General features: G+C 32.4%; 1 protein-coding gene across 7 annotated transcripts; it reads left to right on the forward strand.

Annotated features, from left to right (window-relative positions):
• Positions 1-15,189: 15,189 nt before the first annotated feature.
• LOC130960920 (uncharacterized) lies at positions 15,190-17,600 on the forward strand. 7 transcript variants are annotated; one of them, XR_009079301.1, is made up of 4 exons: positions 15,190-15,609; positions 16,201-16,290; positions 16,373-16,494; positions 17,404-17,581. XR_009079301.1 is itself a non-coding variant. In XM_057886465.1 (4 exons), the coding sequence occupies exons 1-4, from the start codon at positions 15,378-15,380 to the stop codon at positions 17,490-17,492; spliced, it is 516 nt and encodes a 171-aa protein (XP_057742448.1). In that variant the 5' UTR covers positions 15,190-15,377; the 3' UTR covers positions 17,493-17,581. The 7 variants fall into 7 exon arrangements, 4 of the variants coding, with proteins under 4 accessions (XP_057742448.1, XP_057742442.1, XP_057742456.1 ...); XM_057886465.1 differs by having other exon boundaries at positions 16,390-16,494; XR_009079300.1 differs by lacking the exon at positions 16,201-16,290.
• Positions 17,601-17,924: the final 324 nt, after the last annotated feature.

A 17,924-nucleotide genomic window follows, 5' to 3' on the forward strand; every position in this document is an offset into this window, starting at 1 on the left:
TCTGTGCATGCGTACAAGGTAAAAATTTCACATTATAATCAATATATCACATTATAATCAATCCTCATTCACATTTTTTCAACCACATTACCATTTCATCAATCTCAACATCACATATATCATCACCATTCACTTTTCAATTCACACAATCAATCATCATCATCATCATATCATCATCATTCATCATAATTACTCAACTTTATCAACTCATCATAAATCATCATACATCATCATTCAACAAATTAACAATCATTTTAATTCAAACCTATCCTATAGGTCACTAGCCTAAGTGTCCATGGATATTATATACTACATAGAAGAAACCAAAACCATACCTTGGTCGATTTCCAATATGCCAAAACTAAAAAATGAGCACAACAATAATCACCAACAAGCTTTCCAACACAATCCAAGCCACCAACAAGTTCCAATAGCTCCCAAACTCACAATAATCAAGCTATATATACATAAATAATCACAAATCAACCTAGGGCTCAATTTAAATATAATCTCACAAGGATTTCAAGAGCTCTTACCTTGTCCAACAGTTTTGGTGGCCAATATCCAAGGCTAAGCAAGAGTTAGAGTGAACCTAAATACCCAAAATCATAAAATCTCACTTAACCAAAAATCTTAAAACTCGAAATTTTGAAGAGAAGAACTGATCAGGATTCGAGCTTTCCTTACCAGTTTCTTAGGTGGGTCTTGTAGATCTCTTCACAAGGAACGCGTAGCCGCAAACGGTGCGGCGATCGGAGCTCTATAGCTCAAGATATGAGCTTGAGAAGAAGATGGTGAATAGTGCTCATGGGGTTCTCTCCTCCTTCTCTTCTCAGCTGGTGATGTTATGGCTGATTGGGTTCATTAATGGACCCTTTTATATGTTCGGTTTGGGTCCAACTTGGGCTCGGTTCAACCCGTTGGCGTTTTTAGCCCGTTTGGCCCAACTTCGGACCAAACCTTTAAAATTATCGATCGGTTTTTGACTTCTAATATTTTTCTAAGATTTTTTATTGTTCTCACTTTTATTGTTCTGACTCAAAAGATCTACTGAGTCCAAAAATCATATTTAAATCCTCAAATTCTCACTCTAACTTTTTGGAACCTAATTAGGGCAACATAATTACTTAATTAAACGATTAATTAAGCTCGGTTCTTACATGTTACATACACCAATTTCTTAGGATTCACCCAATTCTATCTGAACACACAAGTTTCTTATTCCTAAACTTGACTTGGTTATGCTAATACCTAACTCTTTACACTAAGTACTTACCCAACTAGCAAGGGATACCTCACATGTACTTGACACAAAACAGAAAATTACAACAACAAAAAATCAGAATCTACTCTTGGATTTTCTCTCAAATATTTCACTCAGCCTTTTTCACTCTTAGGCTTTTTCTCAATGTCTTTCTTACAGCCTTTTACCTCTCAAAGATATTATAGAAAGATATACATTCAAACTAACATACAAAACTGTAAAACATGAAGGAAATTGATGCATAACTGTCTTTGTTGCTATAAGTTGAACCGAATTTAGCTAACTTTGATTAAGCTCTTTATCTTGGCGGAATACTTCTTTAACTTAGAAATACTGTCCAAAACGTTGAACTTTTCACAGGGAAGCTCTAAAACAAACACAGATTCTGATTCTCTCTCCCTGCCTCCAACTAGAAACATTTTTCTTTTTTGTACCTTGTGCTGAGACCCAGATAGGTTTTCTCTCCAGTCAACTCCTTAGACTTTAAGATCTCAGATATCATGCCTCCTTTTTCTTCAATCATCCCCAAAATTAGGGGTTTTGAAATTGATTCATTTGCTTTTATTGAGGTCCACAGAGCATCAGAAAGATGTCTTCTTAGTGACAATCCCAAATCCACACCTTTGATTAGGTGCTTTGGCTCCAAGAAACACTTTGAGCCATTGATTTAAAGCAGAGATAATTCATCATCAGTTCCTTCTTCTTTCTAGAAATGGTGTCATAGAGAGTAGGAGAAGGAGTGAAAAAATCAACTTGTATGCAAATAAAAATTATTTATCTTTAACCTTTGACTTTACTTAACATACTTTGATTAGTATGTGACCCTATTTTCATGATGAACCTTTCTTTTTCTTTCTTTTCTGGTGAATGAACCAGGAAGAAGAAACTCTCTCTTTCTTCAAGAATCTGACCGAAGCAAGCAATGTGAATGTTGGCTTCAACTTGGATGAATTGCATTGGGATTAGATTTTTTTTTGTCACTTCATTCGGCCCAATAGAGATGTTTGTTACTTTCACTTGGGCTTCAATTGAAAATATGGGTAGCTCCTCTTTTCTTGTTTCTTTTTGTTTGGGATGCTTTATTTATTTGCTTGCATCACTAAATAAAAACAATCAAAATTAATTGAGTATTTATCTCAATAATTCAATGTTTGTCATCATCATTTAAATTTGTTGTGTACTCAAATCAACACCAAGTTTCCATTCAAATCGCTAATCCTCTATTTTACCAAACTTCAATTCACATTCAATTATTTTACAACGATAGCAACCCCGATTCTCTCAAACATTTCTCATCATCAACATTCTTAATCATTTTCAACTCAAACCACACATAATCATCATTCATACAAGCATCATTCTCATAATTCAATATCATTATTTATCATCACACTTCTTATCATCAATACTTACCATCTCAACAATACATTCTCACACCTTCCAACTCCAATATACTCATTATTCAATAATTGTACATACATACATACTACTCATCAATTCAAAATTTATCATCATCATTATTTAGAATTATTCATAATTAATCATCATACATTTCAATCCTTCACTCAACAAGTCTAACCACAAGTCTCTAATCATCAATCATACATATCATACAACTTAACCTAGGGCCATCTAACCTAAGTTTTCACGAAATATTACATGTTACCTATGAGAAACTAAAATAATACCTTGACCGATTCCTCTTAAAGCCCGGAACATCATAGTTAACCACCGTTCCACAAAATCCAAGGCTCCAAAATGTCTATCAACTGATATCCTAGCCTCTAAGATCCAAAACCAAGTTTCCAACACCACCACTTTGGTTCAAAGACTCAAAATTTAATCTAATACCAACAATATCATCCAAAATCAACCTAGGCCTCATAATTATTAATGATTCACAAAGATTAGAGGTTTCTCACCTTACCAACAGAGATTTGAGACAAGACCTGACAAGTCTACAAGGTTAATTTGATCCTAAACACCCAAAATCACATAATCTCTCAAAATTGATACCTCAAAATTCAAAATTTAAGAAAAAATGGCTGAGCAAGAAATAGTGAGGTACTTACCAAGTTATTCTATGAATTTTATAAATCTCGGTGCGGCAATCGGAGTTTTGGATTGAAAGTTATGTGAGATTGGATTTGTGGTGAGGGTTTGGCATTCTTCCCCCTTGGCTCTGGCCTAGTGTGTTTCTCCCTTTTTGCTTTGGGGAAGAAGAGATGTACTCTTCATTTAAGTAATGTTGGGTTAGGCGTTGGGCCCAATGTAGATCCGATTCAACTGTTTTGCCTAATCTTGAGTCAAAACCTTTAAAATTAGTGTCAAAATTCATATTATAATGATTTCTATTTCATTAAACTATAAAATTTAATTTTTTAATTTTTTTTATTAATAATTAATTTATTAGCTAATTATTCACTAATTACGCGAGGTTTACACCGTGAATCCTTGAAGGAATGGTTGGGGGCGATGAGGCAAATGTGCGGGAGGGTGTTGACACCGAATTTCGTGAATGGGAACTGAGATTCCTTAAACTTCGATATCGCAGAAGAAGAGCTTGGAGTGCCAAGGGTAGGAGATGTTGTAGTTGGCGATGAAGGAGGAGGAGACAATGAAAAATTTTTGGTAGAATTCGTGGAGGCATAGCTCTATCTTGTCATGGAGCTGGAGGGCGTCGAGGAAGATGACGATGGAGTAAGAGCAAGGGGTGGCGATATAGATAAGAAAGCGGGATAGGAACTAGTCATTGAGGCGGATGATACCCGATTTGGATTTGGATTGAAAGGTGGCTACGACAAAGAGGAAGACTAGGAAGAGTGGGAGGGTAGGAGGAGGAGCCATGGCGGAATGGGTTGAGAGAAATGGAGGAAGGAAGGGTTTTTATGTAGGGGTTCCATTAATGGCTTCTCTAGTTCTTTTTCTTCCGTTAATGATTTTTTTGTTCTTTTTTTTTTAATTTTATATTTTTTGTTAGGGATAATTTGGTCTAAAAATTTAAAATTTAGGTTTGAAAGATAATTTTAAAACTACATTAAATTTTAAGGACGATTTTGTATAAAATAAAAATTGGAGACGAAAAAAATTTTCAACTTATACCTTAGAGACTAAAATCGTATTTGACTCTTATTTATTATCTATTCTCTTGCGTAAAAAATTATATTTTTTGAGCCATTTATTCAAATACTATAATTTTAAAACAAATACTTTTATAATTAAAAATCTAAATATAAAATAATTTATTTATAAATTGATATTAATAAAAATCTTTTCTTTTTTAAAAAAGTTCATTTAAGTTATTTATCCAAACTAAATCTTAATCTACTCTAATATATAGGAAAATTCTATAGTAATATATAAGAAAATTCTATAGTGCTTAACAGAAAAATAAGCATAGTATATTGATCTTACGTATCAATTAATGAAAATTAGAGGCATATTTATTTTAAAATAAAAAGAATGTTAAAGATTAAATTAAAGTAAATGTACTCAAATCCTAAAGAAAGGTACCGAGACATATATCACGTCCTGCAAGATTTTTAGTCATTTTGGGATTGCTGCATTCGTAGCACCATCGTGAATAAAAAAGAAATAAATTATTATTTATTAAAATTATGTTAATTTAGTAAAATTAAAAACTATTTAATAAAATTGTTTATTAAATCATTTCAATAATTTTATCAAATTTAATTTTAATGAATATAAAATTAATTTATATATTTTATGAATTAAAATATCAATTCTTAAATTTTTTATATTAAAATTTATAGTAATTAATCAAAGTATTTAAGTTTAATTATTTTTCATAATAAAAAATAAAATATAGACTCATTACATTTATACAAATAACAATGCTAAAAAATTTATGCAAAGATCAACAACTTATAATCAAATATTAATTTTTCATAGAATTATATTTTTTTTGTGCCATACTTAGAATGTAAACAAAATATGTATTAAAATTTTTTAGGTAATTTTATTTAAAATATAAATAAGATATTTATATATTTATTTAGTTCTTACGATAGACTATTGAATAATTAAAAAGATGATGTTTATAATTTATTTTGGATCAATTTAAAAAATAAAATCAATTTACATAATTCATCCAAATTTGATGTTTTAACAATTTTATAATAAAAATATTAAATATTTATTTTTTAATTAATCTTATACTTATTATTATTATTTCGGACATTAATAGATTTTTTTTAAAATATTTTGTTCATATTATTTTATTTATCTTATTTATAGTGTAAACAAAATATGCATATATACATCTTATTTTTATTATAAATGGAATAAGTAATATTACATAAATTAATAAATATTCTTAAAATAATACATTTCGACAAATAAAATACTAATTTTTCAAAAATTTTATTATTATGATAAACTATTGTTTAACTAAAAATTTAAAATGCATTAAAAATTAGATTATATGATGAATTTATTAAAATAATTTAATAAATAATTACTTTTTCTCATTGAAAATTATGTGAATGGATTTAATAGTTAGCTTCTCTCTCTCTCTCTCTGACTCTCACTGACTTGATTTGATACTTGAGACTATTTTATTTTAATATTTTTTTTCATTTAAAAAAATTGGCCTCCAATCCTCAATAATTGACATGTATGTTATGTTAATTTTTTTGGCAAGTACCATAAAATTTCTCATATATTTATGTATAATTTACTTACAAAAAATTATATATTTATTGAAAAAATAAATTTATTTAATATACAAATAGATTAAGTGATTAATCTCTTTTATTATATTGATGTTAATTTAATTAAAAAAATCAGTATATAAAATTTGACATAATTAATATTCTTTAATATTTTTGTTAACATAATATGTATATCTTTAATAAATTCTTTTTCTATATGGTAACTTTAAAGCACATTTTAACTAAGTTTATAAACAAAATAAATAGATAAATTTACTATTATATGAAGGTAAAATTAACTAGTAAAATTATAGTTATTAGAATCGAATCGGTAATGAATCTCATTAAAATATTAAGTCATTAAATCACTAGTTCAACAGTTAGATCATTAGTTGAACAAATTAATTTGTTTACAATAATGGGGCGCACTACACATCTATATAACCATGTAACTAAGTTGGTCCAAGCCTAAAATAGAGTCATGCGCATTAATGACGAGTGAAAACACGCGCTTCTTCTTTTTCTTCTTCTTCTTTCAAATTTACGTATACCTCCCCTCCTCCTCCTCTTCCTTCTCCTTCTTCGTATACAGATTCTTCTTCTGCTTCTCCTCCTCCTCCTTCTCTTCTTCTTCTTCTTTTCCTCTTTCGTTATCGTCATCACCAACAACACCAACATTTTGCTAATGGATTATTTTTTTAATCGAATTGAATGGAATGCAATTGTTAAATTAAATTGAATTGAATTGAATGGACGCAGGTATTCTGAATCTGAATTGAATTAATAATATCTAAATTGTAGACAGAGGTGTTTCGAATTTGATTTCATATAATGGATTATGTTTCGTTCACCGAGTACTATCAGGTGAATCGAAATGGTCAACACCACTAGATCAAACACCAATCATGTGCTGAATAAACGTGATAAGCATTCAATCAGTAAGAAAAATATTTCTGCATGCACAAGGACTCAACTGAACACATTAACAATCAAGTGAATCAAAATGAGCAACTCCACTTAACCGAACAACATGTTGGTGATGATTATAACGAAAGAAGAAGAATCTGCGTGCGCGAAGAAGAAAAAGCAGAAGAAGAACTTGCGTACGTGAATTTGAAAGAAGAAGGAGGAGGAGGTAGAGGAGGAGAAATACTATTCTTGTTGATTGAAAGTTGATCACTATTTATTCACCACATGAACATTGTTCGTTCGATGACCTTTGTGATTTTGATTCACCAGATGAATGTTGTTCGGTTCGGTGGCCTCTTTTTACTTTGTTCAGTGTTTAAGATTATTTTGATAGCATGCAGCAATCATTTCCTATCTGTCTCAACGTAATAACCCCATGCAACTGATTTGAAGTTGATTCATTCATTGTTTCAATTCAGAAGTCCAGATCGAAGAAGAAAACAAAGAAGAAGAAGAATGACGAAGCTAATTAGGTTGAAGTCAATCTAGATCCATAACAAAAAATGTGAGTAGAAAAGAAGAAGAAGAAGGAGAAGAAGGAAAACGCGAGCGAGGAGAACGACGAAGCCTATAACACAAGCGAAGAAAAAGAAGAAGACGACGACTTGGATAACATCCATGTATTTTTTACATGGATGTAGAACTTTTCTCTACAATAATTATATAAAATTATATGTCATTTGCTTTATAATAAGTATTTTTTATTTTATTTTTATTTTATATTCATTATTATTTTTGAATTGTCATAATTTATTAAAAAAGGAAACTTATTTATTCATTACCATGTTTTTGTTGTGAGACCAAAATTAAAAGGTGGACTTGATTTTAACTAATATAGTAAATTTGTAGTTTTTATCTCAACTCGCTAAATTAGTTCAAAATTATAATTCGCTGAATTATAAGACGGAACATAAACGTGACTCGTAAAATATAAATTATAAAAAAAATTGATAGCAAAAATTAATTTCACATATAATAAAAAATAAACTAAATTTTTTATAGGACTATAACTATTATATATCGAAACAAGTTAAAAGACATAACTCATAACACAAATCACAATTCAACTTATAAATTAAAACACAAAATTCATAGCTCACAAGTTTATACGACACTAAAATAAATTCAAATAACAAATAAACCAATCAAACTATTAGAATGAACTACTAATTAACTAATTAACTAAAAAATATTACAAAAAAATGTGGGATACACAAACTAGTGTCAACTCTGTTTTTCAACTAAGCAAAATCCTAATGCCTCATTCTAAAAGCTACTTTTATATAATATTATTGTTGAACCCAATTCAAACCCATCTTTCTTTTTTGATCATCTAAGTTTATGTTACAAAGAATGCCAACCATGCACATTTCTTCAAGGGAATTAATCAACTAATATTTTCAAAGTGGAACCAGCAGCTACCGTAGTAAGTTAGCAACCAAGGCATCTCAGAGTTTCAACTTCCAAAATGTGTTGGCCAAATACACTAATTTTTTTTTCTTTCAGTTCCTTTTTTTTAACCGAAACAACATTTAATTATAACAAAAATTCAACAATAATAAAAATTTCATCATTCATTTTAATTAATTCAAAATAAAATACAGTTTAACAAAATTCAACTAAAAAATTCAATTCAATACAATAAAAAATATTCAATCATACAAATTAATAACTCAAAATAAAAATTCAGAACAAAACAAGTATAAAACATTTGTATTTATAAATTAATTTCAACACTTCAATAGAATAATCAATATCACAAACATATTCAGAACAAAACAAAGAAAAAAATAATATAGTACAAGTACAAGATCTTGAACATTGAAGAAGATAAAGGGGAGGTCCTACCTTTCCTGAACTAGCAGCGAATGAGAGGAGAAGAGCAGTAGCGAATCAGAGACTAGAGAGGCAGAAATGCAGTCAGCCAGTCACATGATTGCAGAAGTTAGAGAGCTAGAGAGGTACAAAAACTTGTAGAGTTGTAGTCGCAGAGCCAGAGAACCAGAGACAGAGAGGCATAGAGTCTTGCACAGTCACACTCGCAAAGTTTATGTTGTCCAGCCACCACCAATTCAATTCAACAGCACCGGTGGCCTGCCTTACAGCGGCGCTCCAAATTGGAGATTTTGGCCGCATGAAATTCAAATTCAGAAGGATAGAGTCAGAGAGAGTCAGAGATTGAGACTTGAGAGAGGTGAAAATTTGAAAATTTCGGCCATGGAGATAAATTGTAAAAGTGAGAGAGGTTGAGAGATTCAGGCAATTTACTACTAAGGTTCCATCTTCCATGTTCTTCTACTTAGATTGGGCCTTTAGGTTGGATTGGGCTGCAATCAGGGCTAAGAAAAGAGGTTCTTCAATCTAGAATATAACATCACTGTAGAAGCGCGATTCCGGCGGTTCTACGTTTTTGAACGGTGATTCTGCACGAAGCACCTTGGTTCAACTCCAGAAGCATAATCGGCATGGGAAGAAGATGCAAAAATGCAAAATCGTGTGTTTCCACAACTCAACACTTGATTTTGTCTACCTTAGTTTTAAGGACTTGGGGGCTCAGAATTTGGCGCTATTAGCAAAACAATGATGAAAAGTTGTCTCTCAACCACAATCACTCCTATCCAAGGTTCTGAAAATTGGTTCGAATAGACCAGTTAAATCGGTCGAACTGCGAACCGATGGAAAAACGATTGGGACAAATATCAAAATCGAAAGTTTGAGAAACCGGCATCAACCATCGAATCGACCAGGACCGGTCGGTCGAACCGAATCGAGACCCTGCCAGTTTTCTTAATTTTTGCAAAAATGGCGCCATTTGGATTGAGGAACCCTAACTATTACCCAACCCTAACTCAGTAACTCACACCACAACGGCAAAGCCAAAACGTGCAACACTCCCTCCCATCCTCGAGCTTATCCTTCATTTCATCGTCGTTGAGCTCACTCCCTCACTTCCGTCCAGCCATCGTCACAACTTCGAGCTTCAAACCACCATTGCGACTTCCTTCCCCTCTATCGTGCAGCTACCGTTTGAGCTTCGAAACCACCGTTGCCGGTCTCGCCTCCTGCCTTTGTCGCATAGCTCTGTTCTACTGTCGTTGGTGCCAGCTCTGTTCCACCGGTTAGCCCTTCAGTCATGCCCTTGTCTCCCTCTTGCTCAATCTGCTGATCTGCTCTGCTCTGTTCTAGCTTCTAGGTATTAATTTTTTTAACAATAATTGTTGAATAATTGTTTTTAGTTAATCTGTAAACTTGTTATTGGGTTGAACAATTGTTGTTAATTAATCTGTGAATCTTGTTGTTGAATAATTGTTGAATAATTTTGAATAATTGTTGTTAGTTAATCTGTGAACCTTGTTGTTGCTTCCTCACCTTTGTGCTCTTGAAGTTATTTTTTTAGGATTCTTAATCTGTGATTGTTAATGATATTCTTGAATTTTGATTCTAATATTATGTGATTATATTGTCTTTAATTTTGTTTTGATTCTGTTTTAGCATTCTATAATTTGACTATGTCAATTTTTTATCATGCTTCAATGCAATGTTTTGATTTTTTCTTAATTTTATTGTTTTTGTTGTCTGTAGTGAATTTGAGGTGCAGCAGGTTTTATCCATGTGATCATCCTATTAAATCAATGCTTGAGTTTATGCTAGTTTTGTAAAATGGTTTATTTAGTTTATGTTTCTTTTGTTGAAATTTTTATGTTCTTGAAGAACTTCATTGTGAAGATTTTATTATAATATATGTTACAACTTATAAATGGAAAGCAAATGAGCTCTAACTCTGTTTCATGCTTCAATATTTGTTTGATTGAAGTGCTTGACTTATGTATTTTTAGAATAAAGTGAACTTATATCAAGACAAATTGGAACGTTTGTTTAATTTAATGCAAAATATGTGCTTTTTTAATAATGTGTTGAATGTGTGAGTTCGAAGAGGTCTTTTAGTGCAAGAATTCTAATTTGTATTAGCATTGTCCTACTGACGATTGGATTTTTGACGGTTTAGAATTCACAAATGAATTCTCGTTGCAAGTATAGTTTCTAAACCAATCACTAATCCTTTCATACAAAAAGTTGTTTGTCACTAGTACAAACCCCTAAAATTTATAAACCGAAGTATTGGATCTCGGGTCGTTCTCCCTAGGATTTACAATAAAGTGTCTTGTTATTGGTTGTGAGTTATTTTGGGGTTTTAGATGAGAAACATGAATAGTAAATGGTAAGAAAACTTTACTAACAAAATGGTCTTGGCAAGATTTGGTTGTCAAGGGTCTTCATCATTATCACTAGCCACAAGTATGGTAGTTGCAAGGATTAATCCCACTTAGTCATCCTTAAATCAATTAACAAAGGAAAGTCAAGTGAGTTATATCAATCCTAGTCCATAAGTCCTAGCTTTCCACTAATTGGATTAATGAAGGCTAGAGTTAATGGCTATCAACTAGCAATCAATTGGACACTAGTGACTCAAGAAATCCTAAGTTACCTTCTCAAGCCAAGAACATAAAATCCTACTCTAACATCCTCTCAAGCATTTCATCAAACACTTGGAGGGTAATGAAAGAAAGCATTTTTATTTGTAAGAATAAAAGGAATCAACAACAAACAATTACAAAGAATTAACAAAACAACAATCAACAACACCACAATCACATGAATTATCTCAAATTGCATTATTAAAAGAAAACAAAAGAACAAGAATATCTCAATTACAAAACCTAGAAACAAAATAAGAGAAATTACAACAAGAGGATAGGGATAGAAAGAAGAACCAAAGTGTAGCAATCATCAATTGAATGTAGAAGTAGAAGGAGACTTGAATTAAACCTAGAACTATGAGATCCTAATCTAACCCTATTTCCTAATCCTAGAGAGAAGTGAGAGCTTCTCTCTCTAAAACTAACTCTAACTCCTAAAACTAAGCTAATGATAACTAACATGTGTTTCCCTCTTCACTCCTTGGGTTAAATAGCATCAGAAATGAGTTGGAATGGGCCCACAAGGCTTCTAAAATCGCTGGCCACGTGTTGCATTAAGTGGGTCATGTGCCACCATCGGCGCGTCCGCGTACCGTGCGCGTGCGCGCCCCTATGCGCAATGCAACTATGGCAAATCTTATATCGTTTCGAAGCCCCGGATGTTAGCTTTCTAACCCAACTGGAACCGCATCATTTGGACCTCTGTAGCTCAAGTTATGGTCGTTTAAGTGCGAAGAGGTCGGCTTGACAGCTTTCCGGTTCTTTCATTTCTTCATGAGTTCTCCAACTTTTCATGCTTCTTTCTTCATTCCCTTGATCCAATCTTTGCCTCCTAAACCTTAAATCACTTAACAAACATATCAAGGCATCTAATGGAATCAAGGAGAATTAGATTTAGCTACTTTAAGACCTAAAAAGCATGTTTTCACTCTTAAGCACAATTAAAGGAGGAGTTATAAAACCATGCTATTTCAATGGATAAATGTGGGTAAAAGGTTATAAAATCCCCTAAAATCAATACAAGATAAACCGTCAAAACGGGGTTTGTCACCTACCCTTCAGTTATTTTGTGCTTATATTTTGAATTGAGTTTTCTCTATTTGTTCAATAAGCCAGGTTATATAATATATAAGAGAATGCAAATAATGAATTTAGCTATCAATACGATATATATATAAAAATTATAATTATGTTCTAATGTGTTTATTTATATTTTATTTATTATTTTATTATAAAACGGGTATTTCGGTTGAACTACGGTAGAATTGATCGAACTAATGAATTAGTGAACCAGTAACTAGAGTGGTTTAATGACCAGTTTGGTTTTCAACACCTTGCTCCTATCTAGACTCTTTAAAGATAAATATTTTCGATACAGTTCTATAATGAATGAGAGGTCAAAGCAGTACCTTCTTGAGAGTGACGTAGCATATTGGAAGGGTGCAGGATTGTTGAAAAAAGGCTGATTTGGCGAGTTGGTGTAGGGTCCAGTATCCAAATCTTCAGCAATCTATGACTTGCTCCTCCACATTCTTCGGTTATCCCTCTATCTGAAGCTTCTAATATGCAAAATCAACCACTATTGATGGTTAAAGACTTAATTCTTTCTAATGTACTGTAGAATCAAACTCTAATTAGATGCATTTCTTCTGAGAGCACTAGTCAATGTGTGCTATCAACAACAATTGGGGGTGGAGAAGATAAAATTTGTTGAACCCTTAATAAAAGTAGTTTGTATGAAGTGAGTACTGAGTACCACCATGTTGTTTATGGGTTCTCGCATCTTCTCGTAGATTTTTGTCCAGAGATTATGAGATAACAAAACTTGTGACGAGAACTATGGAAGCTAAAAATCCCAACAAAACTTAAGATTTTTCTCTAGAGGGGTTTCCATAAAAAGCTTCCAATAATGCAAAGGCTTCATCATTGCACCCCGTCAGTTTAACCCACCTACCGAAGATGCTTATAATTCCCAGAAATAATCAACCATTGCTTCTTGTATTGTGAGAAATCAATAGAGATTGGTCAAAAATGGGCTCACCGGCTACTAGAGGGAGCACCAAATACTTTGATTTCTATGTTGAGTAGAACACGAGGATGGGATCTTGCATACTCAATCCAATAGTTCCTCCCAAATGGTGACTATGACGATTCTGAGCTAGTCCTTATGGAAGGCTAGGAACAAATTTACCTTTGATAATGTATCAACTGGTGTGGAAGAGATAATGGCGTTGGTTTTGAAGTTGCAGAAGGAGTTTCAACAATCCCCAATTTCTAATTGATGAGCACTTTACTTTCTTTTATTTTTCTTATTAGATTATTATATGATGTTACCTCTATAGTAGAGCGTTGGAAGTTCTTTTTGTTTTGTCCTATATATAGACACTTATATGCTTCTTTTATTATATGAATGGAATTATCTGACTTTAAAAAAAAACCAAAATTCAGAATCAAAAATAGTAAAATACAGCAATTCAGAATAATTATAATTAACACAAAAAACTGAATTACTGAAGATTGAAGAACTCACAGCGACAAAGAGAAGGCGAAGAGTCCACGATGGTAGCGAGTCCACGACGGCAGGGGTATGTTCCCACAATCGCACTTCGCACTTTCGCAGTGAGAGAGAGAGAGAGAGAGAGAGAGAGAGAGAGAGAGAGATGGCTCAAAGAAAGATGCGCAACGACGAGGATAGAGATGACAACGAGGACAGAGACGGCCGACGACGACTAAGACAGAGACGGTGACACAAGAAGAAGAGCAGACCTTCGAGTGACGAGGATGCAACCGCTGGTTGTCACCGCCAGTGCCGATAGTAGTAGGGGATAATAGTAGAAGTGTGGCTTTGCTATTTGCTCTCACTACAACAAATATGGGCTTTAGCAACGCCAAAATCGGCAACGCTTTAAAACCGTTCTCTTAGATAGTTTTAGACAGCGGTTTTTTACAGTGTTACTATTGAAGTTCAGTTTTCATTATTTTATAGCAACAAAATAAAACCGTTCTCTTTGACTATTTTAAAGAACGGTTTATAACCGTTACTAGAATTTTATTTTAAGCAACAGTTTTTTAATGTTGTTTAAATAATTATACAAAAAATACGCTTAAAAACCGTTGCCAAAGTTACTACACTTTAAAACCGTTCCCTTAGATGATTTTAGACAATAGTTTTTATAGTGTTGCTGTTGAAGTTTAATTTTTCATTAAGCTATAGCAATAAAATAAAACCGTTCTCTTTGACTATTTTAAAGAACGGTTTTATAACCATTACAATAAGTTTTTTATTAAGCAACAATTTTTTAATATTTAAATAATTATGCAAATTAAAAGATACATATAAAAATAGTTCTCTATAAATATTAACTTAGTAGAAAACTCAAAAATTATTATTATAAATAAATAACAAATATTATTGAATAGTTTTCTATATTTAAATTATAAAACTTAATAGTTATAAAATAATAAAAAATTTATATAATTTGATTTAAATAATTGATATTTTTGTAATTTAATAATTTAAGTTTTATGAATTAAAAAAACTAATTATATCATCTCATTCATCTGATAATTTTAAATTAGAATACTTGATTAAAAGCTAATTAATAAATTAATATAATAAATAATAATTTTTAAAAAATAATTTTAAAAAATTAAATTAAATTTTAAATTAATACTTTATACCCTAATTTTATTAAAATTATCCTACTCTAATTAATCCAAAAATTCTCAAATCAAATCCTAACCTAACTCTAATTTTTATCTAACCCTAATTCTATTACACACAGTGGCCATAACCCTCAGATGCCCCCCGTTTCACATAACACACAACACACAACACACACCACACACATAACACCACACACATACAAAGATGATGAAGAGAGGAAGAGAGGGAGCCGCCGTCACGTCGTCACCGTTCAGCCCATCGCCGCCGCCGTGTTGCCACCTAGCCGCCGGTCACGAAGGCAAGAGAGATAGAGGCGCGCAAAGTTCATGAGGGGAGAGAGAGAGGCCGAACGCGAGGAGGGAGGGAACCCTCGTCGTCGCCGTTCGTGGAGTCCGCGCCAACACCGTCGTCGCCGTCACAGAGGAGGGTCCCTGTCTCCGCAAGCTGCCGCCATCGAAGCTTCTGCTGTGACGCCGTCGTCTCTCTGGACGTCGCTGCTTCTGAATCTTGTCCTGTCACTGGTCTCTGCCTCTTCATTGTGGCTCAACCTCTGTTTAGGTAACTCAAGTGTCTCTTGTTCTGTGAGTTTAATTGATTTGGTTTCTATTTTGATTTGAATATAGATTTGGTATAATGCTGCCTGTTTTGGTCACTGCCTATCACTGGTTTCTGTTCTGATAGCTGCTGCTATTTTTTGCATTTAATTTGTTATTGATTCAGTAATTTATTGTTATGCTGTTTTTGGTTTTGATTCACTTCTGTGCTGTTATTTAGTGTTTGCATTCTGATTTTTGTTATAATTTCTAATTTGTTCTTGATTTTTGGTTGGGCTACTTTCTGCAATTTTCCATACATAAATTATGGCTAGGTGGATATCAGAGCAGCAACTGAAATTTACGTGGTTGTTATACTTTCAAGCACCTCCACCTGCTCTATCAACTTGTTATAACTGTTCCTTGATCATTGATACTATGCTTTGATTTTTAGACCAGTATTAAATCATATATATATGGAGAACATATTTTTGGCGTCTGAATTCTGGTATCTAGTATCATTTTAGTGGCCCTATTAACGACAACTCTTCATGTTGGTTTCATAAGTAGAAAACTTAATTTGGCTTCCTTGATAAGGCTGACAAACTCATTTCAGCACAAGATGGGAGCAGAATTCCAATTTGCAATTTATTTAGGGATACCAGCTACTTATTTTCATTGCTACTTCATTATTTCTCTTCTACAGGTGTAATTCTTGACTTTTTTTATTTTCTTCTTATTGTAGACTTGTTTTCAAAGCTCTTTTTTTTATTTTCTTCTTACTGCAGACTTGTTTTCAAAGCAGACAACCTTGGTTGGAAAATATTGTCAACTGCAGTGCCATTTGCTATGGCTTTGACAGCTGATCCTATTGCTTCACTAGTTGACACAACATTCATTGGCCGAATAGGTATATGTTCCACCATTAACTCCAAGTTTGCTAATTTTCTCAGCAGAAAATATAAAAAAGGAGATAGAGATAAGACAAAATCGTCATGTCTTTATTTATATCCATGTATGATGTATCTGTCTCTTTCTTCAAACAAGTTTGTGTCTGTTAATATTTTTGTGTTTCTGTCCTAAGATAGCTTAACTTATAACAACTTTAGCATAATTTCTGTCAATATTTTTGTGTTTTTATTTGGAAGATCCCTACTAATATCTTAAAATATGTTCGAAAACACTCATTAAGTTAATTGAGACATGTCTCGAAGGTTAATTTATAATTTCATTTGTTAAGAGTAGATGTGCTTGTGCTTGTGCAGTTGTGGGTTGCTCTCACTGCAACTTCTTGAAACTTTGTACCCACTTGCCATGACATGTCAGTATAAAACAACTTGCTTTTTTCTTTTTCTGTGCTCCGATTTTCTTGCAGGAGCAGGATTCACACTATATATATACATATCAGAGATATATTTGAATTGAATAGAATGATACACTTGTCCCACCCAATTATTTGGTCTGGAAAATTGTCGTGCACACCATGTGTTTATGAAATTGTGAAACCGTTAAAACTTGTATCAGCTTACTATATATATAATAATAAGTGACCAAAGGCTGCATTATATTCATAGGAAGAAAGAAACAATGAGTGATTCTGCAGTTTTAGAGTCGCTTAGGCCCTTTGTTGAGGCCAAAGCCTGGGACTTTGTGGTTGTTTGGAAATATGGGGATGACCCTACTAGCTTGTAGTTTTGCTCTTGTTTAATTTGTATATTTGTCATTCATTTTGTGCAATTAAGTTTAGTTTTTTGAGGTATCTATAATACTCTGATTATATTTTTTTTTTCTTTTTTTTCCCCTGGGTTGTGTTGTGCAGGTTCATTGAGTGGTTGGGTTGTTGCTGTAGTGGGAGCTGTGGTAAAAGCATTAAGGATGCAAAGAAGCTCAAATCTCTTTTGTTTATGATTAGATATTGTTATGACTTAGACTTTTATTATGTGATTTTAAAGTATCTTAGTTTATTTGACTTCTAAAAATTTTTTTATAGGTCACAAATATGTATGAATCTTATAGAATACGTTATAAATGTAATGTTTAATTAGTTTTTTTTAGTGATTTGATTCAAATAGTTGGAATATTAATCAATTGACACTAAAAATTAGTTGGAATATTACTTTCAATGTAATATGAGAAAACTATTGTAAATAAAAAAAATATAATTAGAAAATACCGTTGTCAAAAGTTGTCAAATACAATGGTGTTTAAACCGTGGTTAAAGGTAGTTACAAAATGGCAATAGTATTAAAATTATTGCAAAAAAAAAAACTACCAAAGGCAACGCTTTTAAACTGTTGTATTTGTGAATAACAAAATTACAACAGTTTAAAACCGTTGTCT

The sequence above is a fragment of the Arachis stenosperma genome, chromosome 1 (assembly GCF_014773155.1).
Source record: "Arachis stenosperma cultivar V10309 chromosome 1, arast.V10309.gnm1.PFL2, whole genome shotgun sequence".
NCBI classification, from domain to species: Eukaryota; Viridiplantae; Streptophyta; class Magnoliopsida; order Fabales; family Fabaceae; genus Arachis; species Arachis stenosperma.

What these genes read in the sequence shown, in the direction of transcription:
- LOC130960920 (XM_057886459.1), top strand. Translation starts at nt 15,378, where the DNA reads ATGAGGGGAGAGAGAGAGGCCGAACGCGAGGAGGGAGGGAACCCTCGT. An exon ending in GTGGCTCAACCTCTGTTTAG is followed by an intron (nt 15,610 to 16,200) that starts GTAACTCAAGTG and finishes AACTCATTTCAG; the next exon opens with CACAAGATGGGAGCAGAATT. An exon ending in AACATTCATTGGCCGAATAG is followed by an intron (nt 16,495 to 17,403) that starts GTATATGTTCCA and finishes TGTGTTGTGCAG; the next exon opens with GTTCATTGAGTGGTTGGGTT.